Genomic DNA, 27,699 nt, shown 5'->3' with positions numbered 1-27,699 from the left:
ATGCAGCCAGCATATGGAGACCTTGCATATGGATGAAGCCCTCAGCTTCAAAACCCCAAGATACTTCATCCAGCAAAGCTTGGCCTCTAAAGGGAGAAGCCTGCAATGTTTTGCCTGGGGCTGTCCTACACACAGAGCCTTTGAACACGTGGCTTTGACCAAGGCTTCTACGGAATGAGGTTTCTCAACTCACTTTCTGAGATGCCAAGTACTCCATGCCCCGTGCCACCTGGTAGGCGCAGGAAACCAGGTCCTTAAACGTCAGCTGCTCCTCGGGCAGCTTGCAGGTGTCAAAGGAATAGTCCATGCCAGGTGGGCGGCGTGCCCTGAGGTATTCCCGCAAGTTCCCCTTTGACGCATATTCCACCAACACATAGAGTGGTCCTGCGAGGAAGAGCACATCAGCATCCAGCAGAGGAAGAGCTGACCACCCAAATCTCATCTGGGCCATTCTGGGCTGCCAGTGAGTAATTACAAAGAAGGGACAGCCAAATCTGAGCCTGCCATGACCCTGTTAGTACCGGGCTGCTCAGCTACGTACCGTCCTGTGTGCAGGCACCGAGGAGGTTAATAATGTTTTTGTGCTTCCCGATCATTTTCATCATTTCCATCTCAGAGACCAGGTCAGAAAGGTCTTTGTCTGTAGCATCATCTGGAAAAAGTAGAGGAGGAAAGCAAAAAAAAAAAATGTCAGGAAGAAAGTAAATGTTTAGGGCTGTAGTTACAACTGCTGTACAGCCATGTGGGGCTTTGATGGGGAAATAATACTCAGACTATAACTCTGTTTGGCTTTATTCTACTTTGGGAAGAAGAATCAAAACAAAACCAAAATCTACTGCCATGGCAATAAAAAAAGACAAACAAATAAATGAAGGTAAATGTTCATATGGAAATCAATAATGCCTTTCATCTTCTGTTTCATCCTCACAAGCATTAAAGTACAAAAATTCACATTTTGGTATCTGGTACCTGCTTTTCTGATAGTTTCTGCCCCTCATCTCTAGGGGCCAAGAGTTAATGATGGTGGAAGGTCAGGGCTGGGAGGGAATGTATTTTTTTTATGAGAAGTTGCAATTTCTCTGCAAAAATAGAAAAACCTATCTGCAAAACTAGAAAAATTGGGGAAAACCTCCCCAGAGGAATGCTTTAGTTCGGAAAGATGGAAATGTTCCTACTTCCAAAATTGGCTTCAAAAAAGACTAGAGGAAATGTAAATTAACCAAAACTGTTCCTGATAAGAAACATTACTTTTTTACAGTGTCTCCCCATGCCAAACCACGGCTGCTCACTGCCCTGCGTGCTCCAGGTGAACTCCTCAGCTGTCTGTAGTTACTGTGTCTGGGGGCAGGAAATGGAGACTTATCTAGAGGCACCAACTCAATTCCAGTTTCTGTCTCCCTTTAACTTCTCAGGTGTCTGGGACTAAGTTTCTTCAATCAAAAAGATCCTCAAGAAGGAGTTTATCAGCTGAAATTCTGCAAATTCCATTGAGGCTGCTGCACAAGTTTTTGGTAGAACAGGCAGTGCTGGTTAGGGGAAGAATAAAGAGTGGGCTGATTCATGGAGCTGGCTAGAAGTGAAGGGGGTTCCCCTTCTTGTCAGGGATGCTTGGCAGAGAACTGGGTTAATTCCTGGTCCCTCTTCCTGATGGGATTTGCACTTTTGCCTGCTCTCCAAGGACAGCCCTCACCCCCAGGCTATGTGGGTAAAGGGGAGGCGAAGCTGTTCCTACTTTCCTCTATTGTATCTAGTTGTATAAAAGACTTAAAAGAGAGGCAAAAAGAGGAAATCCCAGCACAATATGCTGTTCTGTCCTCTGTGGACTCCCCATACCTTTTAACATCTTGACAGCAACTGTGATGGCCTTGTTTGGCTTGTCCTTGTCAATCCCAATTGCTTCTGCCATCACCACTTGGCCAAAACACCCCTCGCCAAGCGGCTTCCCCAAGGTCAGGCTGGAGGGAGGAACAAACAGGAATGTTAGGAGGTCCTGGCATGGAGACACTCCCAGCAGGTACAGAGTTCCCAACCCTGGCTTTGACTGACCGAGAACGAGTCAATTCCCACTTGGGATCTGGAGGCAGCTCCAGCTCGGAGACGTTGGCCAGCATTGGCCCATCGCTGGAGGAGAGGCGCGTGATCCGGACCAGGGGTGTGTTGGAATTCATGGAAGAGTTGGACTCCAGCGACACCTGCTTGGGTAGAGCAAATGAAGTGTTATTGCCAACTGTATCTCCAGGCAGTGCCCAAGATGGATCACTGAAGAGGTTTGAGCTCTCTTTGCCCATGGACAGATTGCTGGGAACTTCTAGCTGGGAAATGCCCCCACCCTTGCAGAAATCCACTCGTTTAGGCACTTGTGGTCAAGTGTTTAGCAGGTGGAAAGGAGGGACAGGTCAGCCAGTGCCCCCCAGCATCAGGAAGTATAATCCATTCAGTTATTCTGTTCCATCTCCACAGCCCACACAGGCTGTGAAGTGATTTCTCTCATCCTGGCACTGTCAATGCCCACTGTGAGCTTGCAGCCGAAGCTTGAAATCTGTGCCCCTCACTGTGGAGTGTCTTTTGCTCCTGCCCCTCTGCAATTTGATGCAGCAGAACATCTCTAACTGCACAGAGGCCCTTCTGCCACCTCCAAGGAACAGCTCTGGGTTTACCAGGGACATCTGTGAAAGCAGGAACCAGCACTTTTTCTCCCCAAATCCCTGCTCCTCCAGAGCACCTGGACTGGACTTCCCTTGCCAGATGTGCTCTCTGTGGCACTCACAGCTGCACTGCCAGAACCTCTGGGGCAAGGCCAACAGCAGTGGGCTCACGAGCCAGAGTCAGTGTCAGCTGCCACCCCTGCCAAAGCTCCACTGGCATAAAAATAAATAAAAGGGGGTTACACTTATAGGCTGAAGCCAAATTATGTCCCTCTTGGGCAATGTTTTTCTGGTGGAGCTTCTCACCTAGAGAGAGAATTTCAAAAAGGAGGAAAAAAAAAAAAAAAGAAAAAAAAAGAAAAATAAAGGGATACCATAGGGGGGAATAGGAATCTTGTATCTACTTTCTGTTACCTGTCTCTTCAGTGGGAATTTGGAGACTTTCTGAACAGTAGGAGTGTTCATGGCTTTTTTGTTTGGCATTTTCATCCTCCAGACAATCACCAAGACCAGCACCAGGAGAAGGAGGAAAAAGCCAGTGCCATAACTGAGAATGCCAGTGTACACTGAGCCCGAATCATCCACCTCCATGAGCTCCTCAGCTGCACGGTGACAAGAGACGGCAGTCAGGACAGGGCAGGCAGCTGCCCACACACAGCTACACACACACAGCACAGAGAATCTGAGCAGGACTTGTTCAACTGTGTCAGTGACTTCAGAGAGGGGACTCTCCCAGGCCAGTGGTTTTCCACCTGCAGCTGTAGCTAAAACATTAGTTCAGTTTGCCCTTTTTGGAGTAATTTTATTTTGTGTTTTTAAGAGCCCCCAGCCCACAGACTGAAAACCACTGCTCTAGGCTGAAGGCATCTTCACACGCCTGTGCTGTCCCTCTGACCCAGACCTTGCTCTGTCCACACATGCACACAACGTGGCTGGATGCCTCGGATGTGCAGGACTGGGGTTTGCTGCACTTTGCTGATTCAGACTCTCCAGCAAACATTTCCACCAGTGCCTGCCCTGATGGATCAAGGGGCTTGAACAGCATCCAGCAAAAGGCATTGCACCAGGAAAAAGTCTCAAGAGAAAAATCTGCTTAATTATTTAATGAAAACTTAGTTCTGCTGGGAAGAGGCCAGAAGGTCTGTCCCAGAGAGGTGGGATAGCCAGGAGGGTGATGGCATGAGCCCATCAGCAGTGGCTACCTGCTTGCAAAACTGTCTTAGAGACCAGCAAAGGTGTGCTGTATTTTCCTTCTTTCCCCTTCAGGACACACATGTAGACCAGAGGAAAGAGCCATGGTGGGACTGATTTTCTGTCCCCCAAAGGTGTGCTGGCATCAGAGGGACAGTCAGCAGTGGGAAGCTTTTATAATGAAGTCATGCTGGTGTGGTTAGCTCAGTAATGGATCATGTCCATTGCTGAGCAGTCCCTTCAGCAAGCAGCAGGAGCCTTTCCCTGGCAGCAGCAGGCTCTCCTTCAAGTATTTGGTGGCAGTGTCCAGGAGGATGTGGAGAAAGGGCTGTCAGTGACATTGGGGGCTGCTCCAGCCTGTGTGCTAGCTGGGAAGGGCATGATCCTGCCAAATGGCCATCTTCTCCCACAAGACAGGAGTTCCAGAGCTCCTGGGATCAGGCACTGTAGTTGGTGCTGCAGCCCTGCTGCCTTGCCCTCTGCTCCCTGTCTCTCCTCCTGTGGCATGGACAGGGCATTACAAGCTGAGGTTCCCCAGATGAGCTGTACCCCACCCTGTGGGGGCCTGCTGCTGCACAGACAGCTGTCCTTCACTGCATCTGACTTCAAAATAAAGTTCTACATCTTGATTTTTGGTTGGTTTTCTCCTGCTTGTTTTTTGCTTAAATAAGAGGTGTGAATTCATAAACTGTAAAAAGCAGAGTATGAGTTGGAGGAGCGACATTCTGAAAATAAGAGACATTAGTCTTCAAACCAAAAGAAATGTTTTCTCATCCAGTGGATGTCAGAAACAGAAACAGGATCAGATCAGCTATTACAGAGCTGGCAAATAAACAGGAAAGATCAGCAGATCCCACCAGCAGCAGGGTTGGGCATGGAGGAGACCTTAAGCCCCAGTGAAAGTGATTACATCCAAATCACCCACACAGATAGTCAAGATTAGAAATGCCAAAGTTTCTGGTTCCTAAACACATCCTGGGATGAATGTGCTGTGAGATGGATCCAAATGTGGTCTATGACTGGGTGAATCAAAGTGGCCTCTTTAGGATTTTGGGTGCCTTTTCAGTAAGGGTGTATTGAATATACTTGAGCTTGCTTCTGCACTGTCTGTGAGGCAAAGCAGATAGGAAATTCAGTATGAATATTGCTGGTACTTCCCTGGACCATGCTCAAGCCTGCCCTGCAGCCAGAGGCAGATTCAGCAGGTGAAGGGGCATTCAGACTCATTCTCCCTTTTGCAGAACAGATCTCTCTGTTGCACATTCTGTGCTGGCTTCATTGTCAATAAGAGCTTTGCACATGAAAGGACCACAAAATTGAGGTCACTCTGGCCTCGGGTTTCAAGCCCACTGCAGCTTTCATCGATCCCAGCTGGAGCAGGCAGCATGCAATGCCCCTGGGAGGCAGGACTCCTGTGCTCTGCCTACAGATGACTCTCCTTGACCTTCTGTTTGAGATCGCTATCTTGGCCTGCTCATCCGTGAAGTGGAAATAATGCTACAGGCAGGGAAGGGTGTACTCACACCAGACACTTATGCATCTAATTTTAGGTTAAGATATGAGGTCAGACAGAAAGGATCCTTCATAAGATGATCCACAGTTCATGTCCAATTTAGGTGCCCTGAATCATCTGATGGGGAGGTTTTCTTCTCCCATTGTCAGTGTAAGAAGATAAAGCTCCTTATTTTGGCACTTAACAGGCCTAACAAAGAGGCTGTGACAAAAAAAAAATAAAAAAAAAATAAAGATTCTGTGTATTTTACTATATCCCTACTGCAATCATTTAAATTTTGAGATGCAATGTAAAAAGAGTCAGCTGCAAATATGCAACAGGGGTCTGCAGCAAATCCCAAAGAGGCCTCCCTGGAAAACACCCCTGCTCCAAGCAAGGGGCGGTCTCCGGGAACTTGGCATTTCTAAAGCAAAACATCGAGGCATCCTGGAGAGGGAAGGAGAGGCCAGCACAGAAGGAAATACCTGGTAGCACCGTCAGCCAAGCAGAGTGATGTGAGAACCCAATAGAATTCCCTGCGAGACAAGTATATTCCCCAGCATCCTCAAAAGTAACATTTCGCAAGTACAGAATCTCTAGCTCCTTATCCGTTGTGTTAACACCTGCCGTCTACAGGGAAAAAAAACACACACATATAGAAAGAGGGAAAACAGAGAATAAGCCACATTCCCAGCAAGTGTGAGGACACCACAGGCAAATTTCAAAAGCAGATTAAGGTGTTTTTTTTTTTTATTTTCCAATGGCCCATCTTCCACATTTATTTATTTATTCCCCTCTGCAACCTGTAGTCAAAAGCAAAAAAAAAAAGTTCCCTTCACCAGGTTCTTACTCTGTCCCACTAAAGAAGCATGCAAGCAAAAGCATCCAAATGAAAAATTTCCCCCACAATATGACTGACTTTGGGTTAGTGAGGTGAGTACAGGGGTGGGGAAAGAGAGATGGGAAATGAGGAAAGACAGAAAGAAAGGGGAAAGGAGGGGAGATGTAGTGGGGAAAGATTCAAGTGCTGATCAGAGGAATATACAAACATTATGGTTCATGAGTTCATTGAAAAATACAGAATTCTAGAATTTTTTAGAATTTCTTCAGTGGGCATCATAAAGCCATATATTGATTACACAGACCTCGACACTGTAGAAATCTGGCTGATAACCAGAGGGTGCCTGTAAGGAACTTTCCTGCAGTGGTACCGAGTAACACAGCAGCCAAACCCTCTAGGCTGGAGTCAAAGTCCAGAGCCCATGAGACTGGTCCTCCTCTCTAGTTAACATGTTTGCTTCCATGAGCCAATGCTGATATTTATTTCTCCATTACTTCTCCAAGGGACAGAACTGATTAATTCAGTTTTGTAGGTGAAAAACTCAAAACAGTTTGGTTTTCCAGAGCTTGGAATATCACAGGTCATTAACATGCAATTCTGTTATCAGCACTCAATTGTAAGGAAAGGAAAGGAAGGGAATAAAAGTATGATGAGTTGATAGCAAAATTTTGACAGTCATTTTATTGTGGGAATTTTTCCATGGCAATTGCTGTATAGGCGTTACAGTCTTGTTAAAAAAAAAAATTAGCAAGAAAATAAGATAAAGCCATTCAGCGTCAGTTGACAGGGTATAATACAAAATGAATAGTAATTTTAATCACTAGATTCTTAAAAATGTTATAGCTCATTCTTGCAGTTGCCAGGGCCTTGGGACAGAGTCTGTGGTTTACCTGGTTTTGGTTTGCGAATGTGGAGCCAAAATGGCTTTTCGGCTATGCCTACGAAATTGTTGGCTCTACACAGATATTCTCCTTCATCTTGTTCTGTCACATTGAACAGATTTAGGTTAGCATCGGCTTCAGCGTTTTTACTGATCCAAGACTGCAGGAATAGACAGAAACCTGAACTTCAGTAAACCAAACAATAGCTCCATCGCACCTACATCAGCTAGGATCGACTCTGCACGGCTGCCGTGACATCCCCAGCTCACCCTGTGGTGACACACCTAACCCAGCACCTGGGGGGTGAAGAGAAGTTGCCTTTGTCCCCCAAACCACGTGCAGGTGAGCTCCCTTCCCTTCACACATGCCATTTCTTTTTTAAAACAGACCAGTTTTGCCCCTTCTCCATCTGACAGCAGTCAAAGGCTCTATGGTTTCTTAATAACTCTGCAGACAGGAGCACCAGAGAAAGGGCTTAAGCAGAGATTTGTGTTTGCAACCCGGCTCAGCAAATACTGTTTCAATTATCAGATTCCAAAATAGAATTTGGAAACAAAATATAAGCAGTGGCGGTCTGAAACTCACTGCTGACTTTGCCTTTCAGAAATTAGCTGTAATTTTTTCCACTGCTTATAGGAGCCTCTTCTTTACTAAATAAAGTGGTGTATATAAATCAAACAAACTTCAGACTTTAAAGCAATGGGTTTATTTCTCTTCTTCTATGCTGCCACAACAGCGCATCAGCTTTTTCCCTAAACACTAAACAGTTGTTTTAATTTTGGCTGAAAATGCATAACTGTTTTAAGTGGCCTCAGAAGAAGCTTCAGTTCTGGAAATGAAAATAAAGCAGAGTGTTTTGGTCTTACACTCTCCAGCCCAGTCTTGATGCCTTCCATTCCCAAAGCCTGATCCTGCCAATATGACTTGCAGCTCATTAAAATCATCGGGGCAGCCAGCTCTGATAGGTTATTAGGAGCTGAACTCAGAGGAGGCACCAGAGAGGAGCCCCAGTGTCCATGTCTGATGACAAACACCACCAGTTTTGACCTGAGCTCATCTCTAAGGCTTACGTGCAAGTCTGTCTGCCCTGCCTACTGGGGAAACGTGCCTGCCTGCTGCTGCTGCCTTGTTTATAATTAAAACGGGCATGTTTCAATGCAGAATGTACAATTTAGCCTTTGACAAAGCTTGGGCACAGTGCTGCCAGCCCCCCTCTGTAACTGGAATGCATTTAGTGCTCCTCTGCAAAGAAAAAGGGGTTTTCTTTGATCACAAATTAGCCCAGGCTTTCAGGAACTGATGCAGGTGATGGCTTGGTTTTGTCAGGCTGTTTAAAAAATGGTTTGAAAGTACAGCATTCAACTTATCCATCTGGACTTGGATGGGGCTTGACACCCAACCCCCCCTTGAGACGTGGGGGGCAGGAATTTCACATGCTGGGCACCCCTCTGTCTCCCTTGCTGCAATGGAGACTGGGATATTCCCCAAACTTTAACTGCCCTATAGCAGCTCCTACACTCCACAAAATCTCCAGGAAGCAGGAGGGAAGGGCAGGCTGATAAAAAAAAGCCTTATCCCTGCAGGCAGCACAGCATGGGGCAGGGGGGGCTGAGCACCCTGCTCCTGTCAGGATGCTGGGACAGGGCAGCAGCACTGCATGGCATGAGGGAAACATGTCCACAAAGCCAACAGACCGGCCCTGAGACAACAGCAACATCATTTTATCAGATCTTATAAAAAACAAGCACACCACATTTAAAAAGGAAAAGAAAAAGAAAAAAATCCCTGCAAAGCTGGGCCTGACACAGCTCTGTGGAGGCCCAGAACTGGCGCACAAAAGATGCATCCCAAAATGGAAATGCTCCGTGCCCCAGTGCTGATGCCGGCATTAATACAATTCAAAGCATTCCTGATTAACCAGAAGTAGTAAATAGACGTGTGCTGGTCCTATTCAGCAAAAAAACATAAAAACCAAACAAAACTTGTGCTTTCAAACGCCTGCCTGTGCTCCCCTTCGAGGAATGCGGAGCCTTTGCCGTCCACAGAAGAGAAGGTATTTGGCAATTCTAATTACCTACCCACCCCGGTGCTGCTCCAACTTAATTTTAAAACACTATTTATACGGACTATTTATATGTTCTCTGCCATGGCAAAATGGGGGCCTGTGCTTGTGACACAAGGCACTGTTCGCAGCCGCTCTGCAAACTTCCAAAAGGTAGCACTTTATCCCACGGGGACCACACAGGGAGCTCGGAGACTATATGAGATGGCATGTGACACAACCAGCTATTCAGAGCTTGGTACTGGGCTGTGAAACCAGGGGGAAATTCAAATATGCGTAATTCAAACACATTTGGAGAGGTGGCAAGAAATAAAAAGTTTTCTGAACTCGGGAGAAGCACATGTTGCCAGTCCTGAAGAACTGTCTCCAACCAATTCTTCCAACCAATCTGTTATTTCAATCTGTGTAATTATTTCCAGGGTTTCTGGCTTTTATTATAATTTATCTGGCTGCGTTACAGTTTTTAAGATACTGTCTGATAAAGTGGTGGTTGTTTTTTTTCAAACACAGAAGAAAGGTGTGTGCAGCAGGATGTGCACAAAGAATGTCCACACAGAGGACAGCCTCAGCTTGAAGCTGCAGAGACAAAATCTGCCTTCAGCACTAACTGCAGAGCCAGAGAACTCCATTTGGTCCTATATGTTTTGATAAACACCACCACATGATTCCCTTAACTATTTTTTTTTTTTAAAATATTTTAAAGTCCAGTGTGCTCCTCACTCCCTATTCCTTACTTTTATATTTATGCTGGTTGAGGGGAACCAAACATCTGGCTTTGCTATGGCTGTAATCTGAAAGTTGCCTTTCAAGAAAGCATTTTAGCAAAGTAAAGTCTTACTATGTTTGCTCAATTAAAAAATAAAAAAGCTTTTCTGATCATTGATAATAGCAATGTTCACAAATTTAGTGGCCGGAACATGATTATGTTGGCTCTCAGGTGCTGGTAGTTCAGCATTATTTGGTATGTGCACGCTGCAATGTGTTTGCTTGGAAAAGGAAGAATGTGTTTTAGTTGGGAGACTTTTATTTTAATAAACCCTGAAAATACCTCCAGTGAAGCTGTCAAAAAAAAAAAAGTATTTTTACAATTTTAGGTCAAATGCAATCTGACAGCTCTTTCATTATGCTGCATTTCTCACAATTGCCTCAGCTCTTACAACTCTGCTTATCTGTGCCACCGCAGTAGTAGTGTTATCTCTGGCAAACAGAACAGTTTGGAATATCAATTTCAGGACATTTTTGCTGTATCCCCTCCAAAAAGCAGAGTATTCCGCTGGGCAGATTTATAGAAGGACTGCCCTGAGTGTGAGAAGGAGGAGCATGTACCAACCTTCAGCACTGTGACATAGGGGGTCCCATCGGGTCCATATTTGCTGCCATTGACTTCCACGTGTTTCAGCCACTGGATGTGAGGCTGGGCATCGCTGTAGACCTTGCAGTGAAACTCCACATTGCTCCCCACCACCACAGTCTGGTTGGCAGGGAGCCCTGCTTGCAGGATTGGGCGGTGGGGTGACCTTTCTGAAAAACAGAAAAGAGGAGAAATCCTAATTCACTTATTTTTCCCCAACAAGCATGCTCCTCTGAAACATTGATTTTCTGGCTTTTCAGGTGAAAGGGTACAAACTGGTGTTTGTCCTGATCACTGCTCTACCCAGGGCTTCTCAAGCCTACAGGGAAGAACCACCTGGGAAGGGAGGAGGCATTTCAGCCCTTCCATTCCTTCTCTGGGCCCTCTGCAGAGCCACTAAGTCATTTACTGATCACAGATGTGAGCCCGAATCGTTGGCCAAAAAGAAGCTTGTTGTTGGTTTTAGAAGACACGTGATCCAACACTTTGGGAAAGAAACCGAGCTCCTGCCTCCCATACCCTGTCACTCAGCTATTCAACATTGCCACAGATCAGCTGCTGAGGGAAAACAGTGAAATCTCACCTAATACATCGAGCTGGTACGTGTGCCTAATGTTGCCGTATTTGTTCTCCACGACACAGGTGTAATTGCCTCGATCTGACGGCACAACGCTCTCCATCACCAGGCTCCACTGCTGGTGCCGCAGCTAGAAGAAATCAAAAACCATCAAACTCATGGTCAAGCACCATCATCACCAGACCTTTCAAAACAATGAACAACCACTGAGCTTCCACACACTCGGACCCCAGAGGAAGCCTGAACTTCACAAGGGCCCCTTTACAAGGGTCATTAAAGTCGTAATGAGAAAAGGCATTAAGACCAATGCAAAAATGATGCAACACAATGTAACACACTGAGATTTCAATGGGGGCTTCTGTATGTTTCCACAATAATCACAATAAAAAAGCCAGCTGACAACTGAATGTGGCACCTCTCATTAGAATAACAACTTCAATAGGCATCACACAGCATCTGTATTTTATGTATTTTATATATTTTAATATTCTGATCTATATTTTAAAATGTGTGCACTGTGGAGGCAACAGATTATGGCATTTGTCCATACAGAAACAGATTTCTCCAAGAGAGTTAGTGCCCTAAATTCCCTCTAAAAAACAAGCAAACGTGTCCAGCCTCAAATCTGGTCCTTAGGATGCTTGGTCAGCCCTTCCATTCTGGCACCGAGTTTTATACTAGATGGTTTTCTGGATGTGGCTCGTGTCCAGAGCTGATGGTGGTTCAGTAGCAGAAGGGAAAGCACAACCCGTATCTCCACCCTGAGCTGCTGCCCTGTGATCTCAGCTAGAATGTTTGTTTCTAATGATTATAAAGGAAATAATGGATATGGAAAGCAAATCTTGAATTAATACAGAAAGCAACCAACAGTAACAAAGATGACTTCAGGGTGCATAGCATATGAAAGCTCTCCAGATCTCTGGATATTAATTTTATGCCTTCTGCCGCCCAAAGCAGAGCATTTAACTTTATTATAAACATTTTGAAGGTGACCCCAAGGACACAGAAGCAGGAGATTTACAATAATGCTGCACTATAGAATGTCAAGGGCTGATGGAAAAAAACAAGGGTGTAATTGCTCCTGGAGATTTCTTGCTGCAGCAGGTGAACTCAAATATGAAGTCATTTAACCTCTTTTGCTACACATAAATTGCATCCACATGCTTTCCGTAGAAGGGCCAAGTTGCAATCAAAGCCAGAACTTTGCAAAGAGCAGGTTTAAAACCATAGGACTAGACAGCTTAGTTTCAAGATAAGCAAGCAAATGTCATTTTAACAATTTGTAGACCTCTGCAGTCCTGAAAACAGCATTGCTGAGCACCCCATTTTTCAGAGAATGCTGAATATGGCCTTTCTTTTCATTTCAGAGTACAAGTAACAGGAGGCTGTGACCAAACATTTTGTACAGACTTCTCAGCTGTGGCAGCTGTCTGGTCAGCTCTGACTGCACCCAGGACAAATGGAGGAGCTCATTGAAGAAGCAGAACCAACATCTTACCTTTTGTAAAGCAACATCCTCTTTGCTGCATCTCTGTAACTGTGTGGCAATTACAGAGTAAGAGAAGCTCTGAGAACAGAGAGCCTGGACCCTGAGCCCACAGCTGAACATACCAGACTGTCACGGAAGCTTCAATGCAAATCTGGGGCTGCTCAGTGGCTCATTTCCATACTGGCTTGTCTCATAGTTGTGTCTAAAGGCTTCTTTAAGTGCACTTTTCAGCATTGCAAAACGTTTGCATCTGGAGCCCCTAGGAGCTACTCCAAGGAAATGGGGCTCCAGACGCACGGAAGACTCCCTAGCCTGACCCATATTCTAAAACCAGGTCCAAATTAGGTGTTTTACTAAGGATGCACTTTTAAAGACACTTTTATGACACTTCCAAAGAACTTCTCTTCATCAGGTTTGTGATGGGAACTTTGGATTGTGCATAGAGAAGAACCTGGGGGCACAGACTCACGAGGCAGAACTTGTTTGGAAACTTAGGAAGACATTTTTAGTTTTGAAAACCTTTGGCAACAGATAATAATTCTTGTAAGAATAGTCACCACACTTGATAAAACACTAGAAACATGAAGTGACTTAGTGCAGGCATTAATCAAGTGGGTGAGATACTGGAAATCCCTTTGGTTTATTTGGTGTTGTCATTCTTGGCTCCTTGTGAAACAAACATTTGCAGTCACACTTGGAACCTCGTGTTTGCCAGACTGGTATGCAAGTCAGGGCAATGGTCTGGGGAAGGGATAATCCTCCATCTCCCCTCCCCCTCAATCTTCCCTTCTAGGGTCATTTAACACACACAGGCTTACGATATTAGAGATTCCAACACGGATTTAACCATTAATGCTCTTTGGGAAATTTCATATGATAAGTCATATGAATTTCTTTTCTTTACCAGTTAAGGATGAACTGTAACAAAACCAGTTTAGCCTGACCATCATGTTTTCAACACTCACCCTCCTCTCTTGCAGGCTTTACACTGGGCAGTCACATGGGTCTAAATGCCATGTGCAAGGGGCAGATGTGGAAGAGTGGTCAGCTTTCATTTGCTGACAACAGACTTCTCACAACTAATATTTAAACTCTTTCATGCACTGAAAACAAATGAGAATATCCCCAGCTCAAGGATTTCTGGGTTAAGACCAGATCTCGAGATGAAGCAAGCCAACCAAACTCTGCCAGATCTGGATCTTGCCCATTCTTTTCAAGCTGCCTAATCCTGTTATGAAGTTAAGTTGTAACAGGGAATTTAAATCTTAAATACATGAGATACTGAGCAGGTTTTCAATCTCCTTTTCTGGTTCAAATCTCAGCTGATATCTATCAGTATATTTATATTGGATGAGATTTACACTAGATTACTTATATCTAACTGTGGCTCATGACCAAAAGCAAGCAAACAAACGAAGGAAAATTACACAGAAAGATGTCTTTTTATCAAGAATGGGACAAAGAACTACACCTAGACAGATAGAGAGCTTAAACCAATCTTCCTGTAATTGTCCTGACATTGCCTTCAATAGCTCTTTCAAGCATTGACTTGTTGCTGGAAGGTGCCCCCAGAGAAATAAAGCACAGTGATGCCAAAGACTCAGTACTGTGCTTCAGAGGATGAAATGTGTCAATTTAAACTCAAAGATAGATTAAAACTACTAGAAAGTGGGTAGGGGAATTGCTTTCAGCTTTAGGATGTTTTTTTCTGCAGGCATAATTTAGTGCAGCTGACGTGACACAGTTTAGTAAAAAGCCATTGGAATGGTGCATGCAAGCCTGAAAACACTTCAGGATGATCCTTAGAGCCTGCAATTAGTAAAAGATGCTCGTGCTTTGTGAATGTCATCTGCTGAAGAGTAGTTTACCCACAGGAGTTGCCTCCCCACTTCTTTACCCTCCGTGGCTTTTCAGAAGATCCAAACCTGAGCGTGTTCTCAGCCTCATCCAGGCTGGAGCTGGGACAGGACTGAGGAAGGAGCTTTAAAGGCTTCACTGAAGCCATCACAAAAGGCCCTTTCAGGAACAGGTCTGAGCTAACAGGAAAGAAATAGCCCAAAACTGTGGGGAGGGAGGACTTTTTTTGAATCCTTCTCTGGTTTCTGGAGCATGGCATGCTTTGCATGCCCAGTCCCCTTTCAAAACACTACGGATGTGGCAGGCATCAGCACACAGCTATTCTGAGTACAGATGAAGGTACCTTCCTACAAGGCACCTTCCCCTCCTTGGCAGCAGAGTCCAGGGATATGTCAGGGCTGGCAGAGTGCAGGCAGAAGTTGCTGCTCAAGAGTCCTTCCTGTTATGATTTTGTCATAATCAGCTGCAACAGTTTTATTGCCCCCAAATAAAACCAGAAAAAAAAGAGTCTGACTGTGACCTCAAGGGGACAAAGTAATAACAGCAGCAAAATCTGAGAAAAGCTGATTTTCCTTTTAAAATCCTGCCATAATTCATCACATAAAGTAGCACAGAGACTTCTGGCTAATTAAATAATTTGACTGCAGTGGAGTTTTGTGTCCCTGAGCTCCATCTGTAAACACGAGCCAAAGCATTTTCCAGAACACCTCATGGTGGAAAGGAAGCAGGGAGAAGAAAGCAGCCAAGGAGCAGATGCTCTTACTCTGGCTACAAGGGAATCCAACACTTGACCAAGGGTCAGTGATTTACACCGCAAGAATGTTAATGACTACCAGCATGATGATCCAGCTCTTTGGTGAGGTCTTTCCTATACCTTCAAAGGACACTGAATAGGTTTTCTTTGAGAACAGGGAGTAGCTATGGCTTGATCCAACACATTTCAGTGCACTGGGCTCAACTCCAGAAATCAGGACAGAAGTTTCTGGTCCTGCTTTTTCATCCCTGTTCACAATACAACCACAAACCCAGCCCCATTTTTACCTACTCCCTGAAATGCCACTATAGACAAACTCAGAGGGAATTAGCCTTTGATCCCAAAGGACAGCAGTCCTTTTTAACACTTTGGTGCCAAGCAATTTCTAAGAATGCAAGAACCACCTTCATTTCTACACAGTCAGGACAGTGCTCTTAAAACTATCCATGTTAATCACTGTGCAATGTAGTTTTCTAGTTGGCAGAAATAATAAAAACCAGATCCAAACCAAGACCTTACCTTAATGCCCCCGATCCTGTGCTCCCCTTTGAACTCCTTGCCATTTTTCAGCCAGTAGATGGAAGGAGTTGGGTTCCCCCCCGCCGGACATCGGAAGCGAACGGTGTTGGCAGCGGGAACTGCCAGCAGCTTCTTCTCCATCTTATCTGGCCGGGTCCAGAAGGGGACACCTGAGAAATGACAAACCAAGCTGAACAGGCCCCTTTCTGCTGCAGAGGATATCAGCTGGTGAGCAGATGCATTTGAAGAGTCTTTGGCATGTGCAGATTGACAGTTAAATTGCTACCTGCTGCAGTTAAGATAAATGACACAGAAATGCTTTCCAGCTAAATGACTCTCATAGACATAAGAGAGGGTGTTTGCATTTCAGTTTTGTGATGAAAGGTTCATGACCAGGTTCTCGTCTTGGTAATGCCAGTATAAATCTAAAGTGGCTGCTTTTAAATCAACAAGTAGAGTTATCCCAGATCAGGATGAGAATCTGGCCTCAGCGTGTAAAAAGATACAGATGTACCTTTGGGACATTAGTAGCCAAGAAGCATAAACAGCAGAAAGATGTTAGAACTGTAAAAGAATGTTGATGGGCCAGCAAGGGAGCAGAGAAAAAGCATGAGCTGAGTGCACTGGAAAATGTCCCTCCTCAGTGAGTACAAATGTAGTGTACAAATGTAGCCTCCTTAAGGGAAAGAAAGAAAAAAGAATGTGCCAGTGCCAAACTGGTTTATCATGTTTATGTTCTATAAGTACGAGTGATTTTAGTTTTAAAGATTCATGTTACCTTTGAACAGGGATAAATTTTAAAACACCAGTGTTAGCATGAGATACTTTTTATAATCTGCCTCAAGTACAGCTATGTTCCTTGGCTGTGTTACAAACATTACATATTAACTCCAAATTAAGGCAGCAGCAGCAGCAAACTCATTATACTGGGAAGAAAGAAAAAGTTTTTAAAAAATGCCTCCCAAGCTTTCATTTCTGCTTAAGGGAACACTGCAGAGCTGCACGTGCTGTGTTTCCCCTGCCACACCAGGGCCACATCCAGCCCCCAGGTCTGTGCTCCAAGCCAAGGCCAAAGGGAGATGGGGGATGCATTGTCTTGCAAAATAGCAAGGAGGGTAAGGAGTGTAAATGGCATCTCCTCCAGCTGGGTAGGAATAACTCCCAGACATGGAGCACCAGTTGCAAAGGTATGTGTGCTCCTGGCCAAGACACACTGAAGGCACTGGTCCTCCAAGAACTGTCTTTGAGAACATGATGGCCACCAAAGCTGTTGGGAAAGCCTTGCTGCTGGCCTCTCCTGCAGTGGTGACAATGCTCAGGAACACCATCCAGCAACACAGCCCCGTATCAATGCTACCCTGAAGCCCCTGTGATCCCCTTCCCCTTAATGACAGGGGTGTACAAAGTTTTCCCTCTTGTTGCATCCCTCTGAGATGCATGGGAGCTGCTCCCTTTCTCCACCACTCCTTAGCCCTGATGCATTTGGCTGCATGATACCCATCCCATTGCAATTCCAGATAAGTCAGTGATTGACTCCACCTTGGTCTAAGACCCCAGTGTCCCTCATGCAGGCTCCCTGCTGCATTCCAGCTCCAAGGATATTTCAGGAAAGAACATACAGCTCAGCCAAGGCAATCCATGCACCCACTGGTCTTTAGCATCTGCCAATACTCTCCTCATGTCTCTCCCTCCTTGCAAAGTCCAACTGGATGTCAGGAGCTCCATCCAGGATACTCCTCCATGTGCTAGAGACAGGCACATCTCACGTTCCACCTGCTTTCCCACCCCTGCAGTGGGATGGCTGGATGCAGCTGCCCCAGTAACACCATCCAAGGGAGGGAAATCCAGCACTGAAGGTTTGCATCTGCCCTCAGCCTGCCTTGCACAACGACATGATGCCTATCAGAGTCAGCCCCACGTATCAGAGGGATCTGTGCTCACCCATCCTGTGTACGCCTCATTTTTCAAATAACGAAACTGCTTAAGGCCCTTTTCTTGCCAGGATGGCACCGGATCCAGCAGGAGTATGGCTGGCACAAACAACAGCAAAAGGAGGAATCCCCACAGTTCCCATGGCCATGGAAAATCCCAGCTACAAACTTTGCTGTGAAAACACGGCACATCCAGGAGGCCTGAAATACTACATGGTAAGGTGAGCTAAAATAGGGCATCATGCAACCATCTACCATCCCAAACTGCACAAAAATGGGGAATACTCAAAAAAATGTTCAAAGAGTGGGTGCAACTGGTAAAGGAAGAACAGATCTTGATGGTAAAAGGATGATGGTGTTACAGGATGAAGGAAGGGCAGAAACCAAGGAAAGACTGGGCAAATTCCCAAGCAGCAGCAGCAGCAGAGTGAGTGCAGAGGACACTTTGGGTGGTGTTGGGAAGGCTGGAGAAGAGAGGGCTCCAGAAACCATGCTGGGAGATGTCTGGTCCTTGGTTTCTGAAGCCTGGGCCATTTTCTGGCCAAGTGCTTCTTTTTGGCAATGCACCTTGATTTTCTGGGGACGTTACAAGAGGTTAACAGGGCTACAGGGGAGATGTATGGCAAAGAGCAGGCAGAGATGGAAAAGTCCCCTTTTGCCACTGCCACAGAGGGCAGCCAAATAATCGGCTGCTTTCTGTTTGATTAATGTATTTGTCCACAATAAATCCCATTTTATGGTGTTGGTGACAATCATCTAGGCACTGAGGTGTAATTACATCACATGGTCACCTGGTCAGGACCAGGTTCCTCCTTTTGCTTTTTGGGGCTCTTCCCTCTTATACAACATGTGCATGTACTGCAGGGTGATGTTTTATCACGTTTTTTCACTCAAAGGATGAGTTAGAATCTCCGAGGAGATCCATCAACCCACTGGCTGCAAACGTTGTCACTGAAGCCAAGGGGGATTTTGCTATCAGACATCAGAGAGGAGGAAGATGGAGCCCAGGAAAGTTTCCAGCTGGGGATATTCTCCATATGGAGCAAAGGCAGGATTTGCTCCTTCCTCCTGTAATTAGACACGACTTCTTCCCTGAGTGCTTTCCCTCGTTTGGGTGCGCTTCTGTGAGATTCAGGGCTTGCCAGGGCTGGGCACCCCTGGATTATTGTGCCAAGACTCAAACGGGGCATTGCTCTCAAGTCAAACTGGAACTGGAAGAAAGCGTCTACACATTGAAAACAGTGCCTTTGTTCTCACTTGCAGGAGCAGTGAACAAAACATCCCTGCTTTTGCTTTGCTCTGCCCTCCTAGTCCTTTCATTACCACTTTTAAGGGGCTGAAAATGTTGCTAACTCTTCTTTTCAAGCAAAGCTTGCAAAGCTCCAGAGAGTTTTGGGAGCGGGAAAAGAGGAAGGATGAAAGACAGGAAAATTTTCTAGACTAGCTCTCTCTAAATTAATTACCAGCAATGGTTTTGCATGTGCAGGTGGGGAGAAAAAAAAGGGACCCACAAACATTATCACCAGCCCTTTCCCATCATCAAACACTAAGCCTGACGGTCCGTTTTGTTCGTCAAAGACACCGGCCACCCATCCAACTGGAATGACCAATTAAAAAAAAACTGAGAGCAATACTTGGAATAATTAATACAGCCAAGCGCTCATTTAGCAATTAGGAGCTGCCACCAAATTCTGTGGCAGACAGAATCAACCCTAATTGTGTAATTTCCCCAGCTGACGCCTCCCAGGACAGAGCCAGATTTAATTGGAGATTATGGGGGCTCTTTGAAGGTGCTGGGGCTGCGCAGTGGGGGCTCCAAACAAACAGATACAAGAGGGGTAGGGAGCACTGGGGCAGAAGAGCAGTGTGTGAAAAGGGAGTTTTGTTTTTGTTTCAGGGCCAGGAAAAACAGCTGTAGAGAACAGAGGTATTAGAAAGCCTCTTTCTGCAAAGGCGGATCATGGTTTGTGACAAGGCTGCAACAAATGAGCTGATTTGAAGCTGCTGAAGTTTCTCCTTATTCTTTTCTGCTGCCAAACCCTGAGGGATGCCCTGTTTCTACACTGCCCTTCAGAGAGGAAGCTGAGGCTGAGCAGAGCAGGACACTCCACACGGAATTTGGTACTTCCAGCCCTTAAAATGAAAAAGATTGGCTTCAAACTCATGATGCTGTTGGAATCAGCTTTCCAAACTCTCCACTATATGAGGATGAGAAACTCTGCTAAGTAACTCAATTAAACCAGAAAAGTAACTTATCATCACAAGGGGCCAGGACAAAAGGATTTTATTCAGTGATGTGTGTTGTGGCAACACTCAGTGAGCCAGTCCAGGCTGGATTGCCTCTCCTTAAATATGAAACACTATCAGTTATACTGACTAGATTATCTTTAAGGTCCCTTCCAACCCTAACCATCCTATGAGTCTGTGGTATTTTCCTTTTGCATGAAAGCATTTATTGCCTCTCCTCCTCTAACTACTGACCACAGCTACGTCTGATGCCCGAGCAGGGGCTCATACACCCCATCAGTAAGGGCACATTTTTGCCACAGCAGATACAAGGACCTGGGTCCTTGGGCTGTCCACAGAACATGGCACTGGCTACACTGTGTGTGCCTGCCTGGGATGGTCCTTCAGCCCCAGTTCCCGGTAGGATGTCCTGACAGTGGTGGTACCAGGGCTTACAACACAGCTCCCCTGACTCAGGAGACCTCTGAGGGTTAAGTGACATCAAAGAAAGCAACATAAAGCACACCCGTGTCACGAAATGCTGTGATGTTCCACCACACTGACACATTAAGCTGATCAACCATTTCTAAAGCAGAAGAGAATCTAACTTTTTATAACTAGACTTTTAAACAGACAGCCATTACCTTCAGGTCTAAAAACAGCCTCAAAGTCAAGAAGACACAGAAAACAGGCTATAAATACACGTGGCGAAATGTGTGTTTTCCTTCTCAGTGAAGAAAAATGTCTTTCTGTACCATAAGCCAGCTGATGTTTCGTGATACCTGTTGCTAAGAGATTGAGTTCTCTATAAACCACATAAAAAAATGTACAGAACGATCAGTTGTGCGCATCAAAAGCTGCTCTGCAGCAGGAAAAAACCCTGACCAAGCCAGACCTTCCCTGTGTCTGTAGCATTCTTCAGCAGGCACCAGGAGCCCTGAGAACCTCTGCCTGTCACCTGGCAGGATTGGGCTCCTAATTAGAAGCTATCAGAAAACCACTAATGCTGCTGATGGGTCTCCTGGCACAGTAACCATTACTGTTCACACACTGCACACACAACAGTAGTAACTTATTGCAGCAGCAGACCTGTTTGAAAGAGTCCTGCATGTCCAATGCTATGGGCAGGAGAGATTTTCCAGTCATGTTGAACTTCTGCCAATGTACATAGCTGACTGGGAGTTCAAATGCAAGCCATTTATTTACTAGAACACATACACACGGGCAGCTCACTCTGCAGAAGTATAAAGAGCAGAATAAAACACAACACTAACACCTCTGAAGCCTGTAATGATCCTGATTAATGCTATTGCACTTAAAGAAAACAGCACTGGGATTGAAAGACAATCACTTTGAAAGCATCAAGCACTGTCTTGGGACTCTCCTCCTCACAGGAGTGAAAGAAGAAGCCAGTAAAGCCAAAGAGGCTGCTCTCACTTATGGCATCAGTAAATTTGGCCCTTGGCTAGTGTATGTTTTGTACTCTTGACTCCTGTCAAGATGCTGGTAAGCACAAGAATCAGAATAATTAAAAGTAAAGCAGTCAAGGTTTGAAATTATATAAAACTGGTGTAACATCACTGTAGTAAAAGAAAGAATTTATATATAGTAAGTGGGCTTGTCTGGATTTACATGCAAGGAGAATTTGAAACTACTAATCTCTTCAGATTCTCAGCATCTAGTCTTCAAAATTCAGTACTGCTGCTGTAGGATTCCACAGCAGCAATACCACTCTGGCAGCTGTTTCTAAATTTTTAGACAAATTTCATCGTGGTTCCATCCTAAGATCACTGATTTCAACATGAAGAGAGAGCTGCTGTGCAATGATGTGAACACCCAGATGAGCTGCACTGCTTGAGAGCTGCAGCTTCTTCAAAGAAAAGGCCTCTGTAACCCAGAAAAACAAATTACCTGTATCTTCTGACTCATCATCGTCATCCTCATCATCACCTGACGAAGGGGAGTCTGCAAAGAGACAAGAAAGAAGTGAAGCAGAAAGAGAATGGTACATGAAGTGATGGTTCACCCTTCCTTGCAGCTCCACCACCCACCCCTCTGATGCTGCTGTGCCAGGCACAACTGGACAGGAGTTTCTCAACTGGGAGAGAGATGTCACGAGTTTGCCAGTGCTCTGAAAACGTGGCCCAATGTCAAATACTTCTCCCTGTGTGAAATGCTCACTTCCACATAAATACAAAAAATTCTAAATTGGAAAATTTCTTTTTGCAGAACAAGCTCTCTGACTTTATTTTTTTCCTTCCCTCTAGCATTTACTCTTAAGACTTTTTATTTTACCATGTCTCAAAATTACAGGTCAGCATTTCTAATTCACTTTCCCTGCATATTTCTTTTAGCTTAATATCCCCCTGCTATGTCTCCCTTCATTAACTCCCTGTTCAAACACTAAGACCAAAACTTTTGAACTTCTTGCAATCAAACCTCTCTCCATCAACGTTTTGATGGCTATTCCATGAACCAGTTCCCTTTAGTTATACTCCTCCCACAGAGGCACCTCAAGGCTGTAACTCAATACAGGTAAACAGGTGGGAATTTTCCATCTGTGTCTCTCCAAAACATCCTGAACTGCTTCTTTTAATGTGGTCTAACATTTCACCTTCTCCAAGCTGTCCACAATGAAGGCTCAGTCCCTCTTCCCCCCATCAAGTGATTATTGTAAAATGTAAATCCCATTATCAAATAGCAGCTTAGTGTTTGATTTAGTTTACACTGTTTAGTACAGTTCAGAATCTGGAAGATTTAGTACCACTGATATTACACAATCTCCAGGAATTTTTCTTTTAAATAAAGGCAAAATGCTATCAACCCAGCAGCCTTTATGTTCTGGACAGTGGTAAAAGAACTTGGCCTAAAACACTAGAAAACAGGAAACATTTTGAGTGTTCAACACATGGCCAGAAATGTAAAGCACTGTTTTAGATCAAGCCAGGCAGAACTTTCTTCACTGCAAGACGCACTTGAGTTTTCTACTGTTTTCTGACCAGCAGAGTGGAGTTAAAAATGGAAAAAGGTTGGGAGGGGATATAAGGAGGGAAAAAGAAGGAAAGGTAACAACAAACAGTTCTTCCCTGCAGAATCTGGAAGGGCCTTCCAGGCATTTTCACCATCCACAGAAGCAACACAGGAAACACCTCCCTGCCTTAGACTGCAGGGGCTCATCGTGTTTTGCACCTTCTCCTTGGCAGAGCCTCAAGGACGACTTTAAGCACATATCCAACTGCAAATCCACAGTTGAGGTCCTGCTGGCAGCAGAACTAGGGAAATGCCATGGGGCTTGCTGAAAGTGAAGTGGATGTTTAGGTGTTTTGGCTGATCCAGCAGGTTTACTCAAGTCCTGGCGAAGGCAGAAACTGAGCCAAATCCCCACCAGCACTGACAGAGAAATCAGCACCTTCTCAGCTTTGCTCCCAGATTTGGTTACCCATATATTAACACATGATTATAGTTTACTTCTGCTTTCCAATGAATCCATCATGACCAGAGGAGTAGATTCAATTTTTAAACTAAATCAAAAAAATTTTCACAGGGTTAAGCGAAGTCTTGACCTTGCTTGTTTTTAAGATGAGAAGTACAGCTTATATTTTAAGACCAAATACCCTGTAATCATAGCTACTGTCCTATTCAGGTCACTAAAACATCACCTTTTTTAAAAGGTGACTAAAAGTTGTAAGCTGTTTGTTTTTTATTTACAAAAACAGTAATCCTTTGCAGAAGTTGAGGAGTATTGGCAAGAACTACTCAAAAGGCCTTTAATTATGAATGAAAAAAGACTTAATTTGCTCAGTCACCTGTTTTGTAATGCTTGGCCTTGAGTGTTTGAAAGCTCTGTTTGCTGCTACCAGCCTGCAGTCCATGCTCATCACAGGGGTGCTGCTCAGCCACTAAATGCAAAGGCTGTTCTGTACATGAAATGGTTACAGAAGTGGAGCTTCTGCCAACAGGGCTGGATATCAGTTTGGGCATGCAGCCTCTACAGGATCCTTTCCAAGTGCTCAGGTTTTAAGGGGACAGTATGTTTCTTTTTGTAAACTAGGAAAACACTCAAGCCCTTGTCTGTCAGGGGAGGAATATTTTTAAGAGCTCAAATCCTGCTATCAATCAGCCTGGTTCTCAGCCCTTGAATGCCAGCTCCAGCATCTACTTGCTCTGTCTCCAGCATCAAACATCCCCCTGTGCACAGTCAGAGTCACTGCAGAACAGTCAGTTTGTTGCAGACTCCAATCTCATGGCTCTGTGTAGGAAAATCCTGAATACGTCCCAAGGACCTGGAAGCGTCTCTCAAAATGCAACTTACATGCAGATCAGCTATTCCAAACACACCTAGCCTAGATTTGCTCACTTAAGAACCCAGATCAGAACAATTCCAGTTTGTTAGTACAGCTTTAAAGAAGTTTAATGCAGAGAACAACTCCAGCCCTAAACATCAGCTATCCACATGAACACCTGACCAGATACCTGAGCTAACTGCTGGCGTTACCTTTAAGAACTGGGGACACAAACCACAAATCTCCAATCACAATCTCATCTCTGCAGTGCCAGGCTGAGCAATCAATACGAATTATGAAGAAATATCTGAGTATATGAGAGGCGCCACTATTGCCACATAAAGCAGGGCTTCAAAGTTTAAAACAAGTGCTGCTGACAGCTAAAAAGGAGGCTCCCACATTACCAGCACTTTGGTGGTAATGACAGTGGGCTAATAGAATCAAAGACTCATAATGTTGTCAGAAAGCAGGTTCAGGTTACTCGCTAGTTCTTAAGCTGTTATTAGCTATTATTAGTGAAGAGGAAAAATACAGGGGCTTAAACTTTTTAAAAGCAGAGGATTATCAGTCCTTCCACTATTAAAAACAATTTCTCACTTTACCAACTTTTGGGGCTGGCAGCTGTTTCATTTGAGCATGTAACCAGCTGCCCTCTCCTGCCTCCCTGCTGCCCCTTGAACTCAAAAGCATTTTCATGTCACTTAGGAAAAAAAGAGAGTAACATTTCTAACAACTTGCAGTTCACTGGATAGTTCCAATAATCGTACCTAGTTAAAGAAACCCTTTCAAGGGCCAAATACTTCTTTAACCATTTAATTGATATGACCTTCAAGCATTCACAGCAATCTCCAGTAACGTTCAATAAAAAGCAGATGTTGCTAAAGGCTTGGTGAAATGAGCTTTTATTCTCATGATGGTTTTCTCTCACACAAAATCCAACTGCACAAGAAAGCTCTTTATGGAGTGGATGTGATTCACAATCACAAACATCTCTGTGTTTAGTTTTCAGACACAGACTCACTTTTTGAGGGAACTCAACTTTTGGAGAAAGGACCTGCTATTCAAGGATTCTTGAAAAAGCTCCAACAGTACAAGAGCAAATGAAAGTTTTCAAAACCTGAGATCCACAAGGGGCTAATTCTCCTGAAAATTCAAGCTTTTAATCTCTGATCAGGAGGTTTTCTATCTGCTCACAGTGATGAGTATTCATCTACCAACACATCAGCCTGAAATCATGAAAATAACCTTTGTATTGGTGGTTAGCTATCTGGAAACAAGATTTTTCTGGCACTCTGTGTTTAGTGATCCAGGCTTAACAGCTTGTAGCTGTTCTGTTCTATTGTCGTCATCCCAAAAAATACGGCCAAGCAAATGAGAGCATGTGCTTTGCTAACACAGCACTTGTTTGAAATGTATGAATCCCAATAAGTAACTTTGACAAAGCACATATTTTAGATATATACAGTTTACAGATAAGCTGCCTCTAAAACAAGCTAGCCATTTGTGATAACTGTGATGGAGGGCAGAGATTTACCAGCTACAACAGAGAAACAATTTTCAGGAACTTGCAGCTTCTGTGTGCAATTTTGCCACTGATTTGTCACATATCATGGAGAACATCATTTAACCCCCATGAGGCACAGTTCACTCACTCAAAAAAGACTTCAAAGGCACATGTAGCATAGCATCTATTTGAGTGTTAAAGGGGGATTTGAGGTTTAATCTGACTAGCACCCTTTCTAAGTCTCCCTCGGTATTAACATCAAGATCGACATTCGGTATGGACACGCAAGCATTCTTCAATTGGTTTGTTTTGCCAGTCTGATCACTGCCAGGAGTTACCAGGGAGGTACAGACCTTCCAAGGACAGACCAACACCACGAAACACCAGTTGTGCTGAACACGTGAAAGGGCAAAAATTGAAAAAGATCAGTGGAACAGCTGTATTACTGCACATACCTGTAACTCTGACTGTAAAGTTTCCCAGGACCTCGTTGGAATGCCTTGGCTTGCAACTGTACAGCCCCGAGTCATCATATGACACATTGATTATCTTCAACAGTTTTTGTCCAATATGAGTTCTGTTGGTAGGTGCAATTCCAATACCATCTTTAAACCAGAAAACAGACACAGAAGAGCCTTGGGTGTTACAGGAAAGTTCAATTGTATCTCCATTTCCAAACACCAACTCTTCCAGAAAGGCGGTCTCGCTCCTCAAGTATTCTGCAAAGGGAGAAAGAAATGGAGATGAATAAATAAGAGTAGGTGTCAGAGACAGAAAGGGTTTTAAAGAGAAAGATATCTTGTATTTGCTCTGCTGATGCTTCCATGTGCCCAGACCTTCCCCTTGCCTGGCACAGGCAGGTAGCTGTGCAAAGACAGTCAGGTCTCTGGCTGATCTACAAGGATGGCTTTGACCCTGTAGCAGCCAAAACACATCCACCCCCACCAGGTGCATCACAACAAACAGCACAGACCTCTGGAAGGCTCCTTGCAACACCCAGTGCTGCAGGTGAGGGGGTGATCTGGCAGAAATAAGCGTGTGCTAGCATGTTCACAGCTCAGTCTCTGGACCTCCTTTTGTTTATTCCTGTCAGTCTGTTCACAAACCCCAGGAGACCCAGCAAGGACAACATATAAGCAGAACTGGGGATAAACCAAATTTCTTAGGTGACCCTGGGTAACCCAAAGGCAATGTCTGTGGGATGAAGAAAACAGGTGGAAGGCTGGAAAGAAGATACAGGCTGGAATAGCTAAAATAAATAAAACCATCACTAGCTTCCTGCTGAAGTTTTTCTGTGTGCAACAAAAGTGCAGAACCAAGGACATATTCATAGATTATGATTTCACTGTGAAACCAATGCAAGTACAGCAGCTCCAAATACCTGAGGACTTAGCACTGGCTCCAGGCTGCTCTTCTGCCTTGAGGTGAAAGAGCTGGGGCTCTCTATAGTTCAGGCTACAGAGAAAAATGTATTGCTTTTCTCTTCTTGTTATGCACGTTTTTATTCTCATATGAATACAAAGATTTAAAATATAAATATGTTGCAGGCAATAGTCTTGCAGGGTGGAAAGAAATGATTCTGGGAGCCTGAAAGGGTGGTATTTCATGGGAGGTAATGTCTCACAGGAGGCAAAGCCCACACTCATTGGGATTACAAAGAACTTTTTCTCATACCATGGCACCAATTCCAATACAAATATTTTATGATTTAGCCAGAATGTTGTGGTGTTCATGAAGTCAAAGGTTTAGGGTGTTGGGTATTTTTTACCTTTAATAAAATTTGTCCCTGAAAGCATATACTTTTAGTAAATCAAAAAAGAAGGCTGAGCTCCATGCAGAATCTCCTCGCTATCAGACCTGCACTCATTGCTACATGTGAGTGTTCACCCCTGGTCTCTTCCCAACAGGGATACATCTCTGGGGAAACTACGGTCAAGAACGATTCTGGGTTAACTGTTCAAGCTTTTTCTTCCTTCTTCTAGACTATGAGAATTTTTTCACTGGTACCAACTTTGGCTTCAAAATAAAAAGCCCTGTGGTCAACTTTGCACTTGCAAGGATGACTACAGGTCTAACTCTGATGGAACCTCTTGCTA

At 44.5% G+C, this 27,699-nt stretch overlaps 1 protein-coding gene across 5 annotated transcripts in view; it reads right to left on the bottom strand.

The window, feature by feature from the left end:
- FGFR3 (fibroblast growth factor receptor 3) overlaps window positions 1–27,699 on the bottom strand; it is a 53,268-nt gene that overhangs the window by 6,202 nt on the left and 19,367 nt on the right. Inside the window, exons 2-12 of one of the 5 annotated variants that reach the window (XM_088056125.1) lie at window positions 26,059–26,322; window positions 21,728–21,781; window positions 15,660–15,829; window positions 11,047–11,170; window positions 10,443–10,633; window positions 7,060–7,210; window positions 3,054–3,247; window positions 2,047–2,192; window positions 1,834–1,955; window positions 542–652; window positions 194–384 (exon numbers count right to left, since the gene is read on the bottom strand). In XM_088056125.1, coding sequence (XP_087912251.1) covers window positions 194–384; window positions 542–652; window positions 1,834–1,955; window positions 2,047–2,192; window positions 3,054–3,247; window positions 7,060–7,210; window positions 10,443–10,633; window positions 11,047–11,170; window positions 15,660–15,829; window positions 21,728–21,781; window positions 26,059–26,322 — 1,718 coding nt within the window. Of the gene's footprint in view, window positions 1–193; window positions 385–541; window positions 653–1,833; window positions 1,956–2,046; window positions 2,196–3,053; window positions 3,248–5,813; window positions 5,959–7,059; window positions 7,211–10,442; window positions 10,634–11,046; window positions 11,171–15,659; window positions 15,830–21,727; window positions 21,782–26,058; window positions 26,323–27,699 lie in introns of all 5 variants that reach the window. The other 4 variants (XM_088056126.1, XM_088056127.1, XM_088056128.1 and 1 more) reach the window with 4 other exon arrangements.

This window comes from Pseudopodoces humilis, chromosome 6, assembly GCF_049639895.1.
Source record: "Pseudopodoces humilis isolate 2021_Gansu_Grassland_sample_001 chromosome 6, ASM4963989v1, whole genome shotgun sequence".
Taxonomy (NCBI): domain Eukaryota; kingdom Metazoa; phylum Chordata; class Aves; order Passeriformes; family Paridae; genus Pseudopodoces; species Pseudopodoces humilis.
The sequence above is the reverse complement of the archived record's forward strand: the minus strand, read 5'-3'. Positions and strand labels throughout refer to the sequence as shown.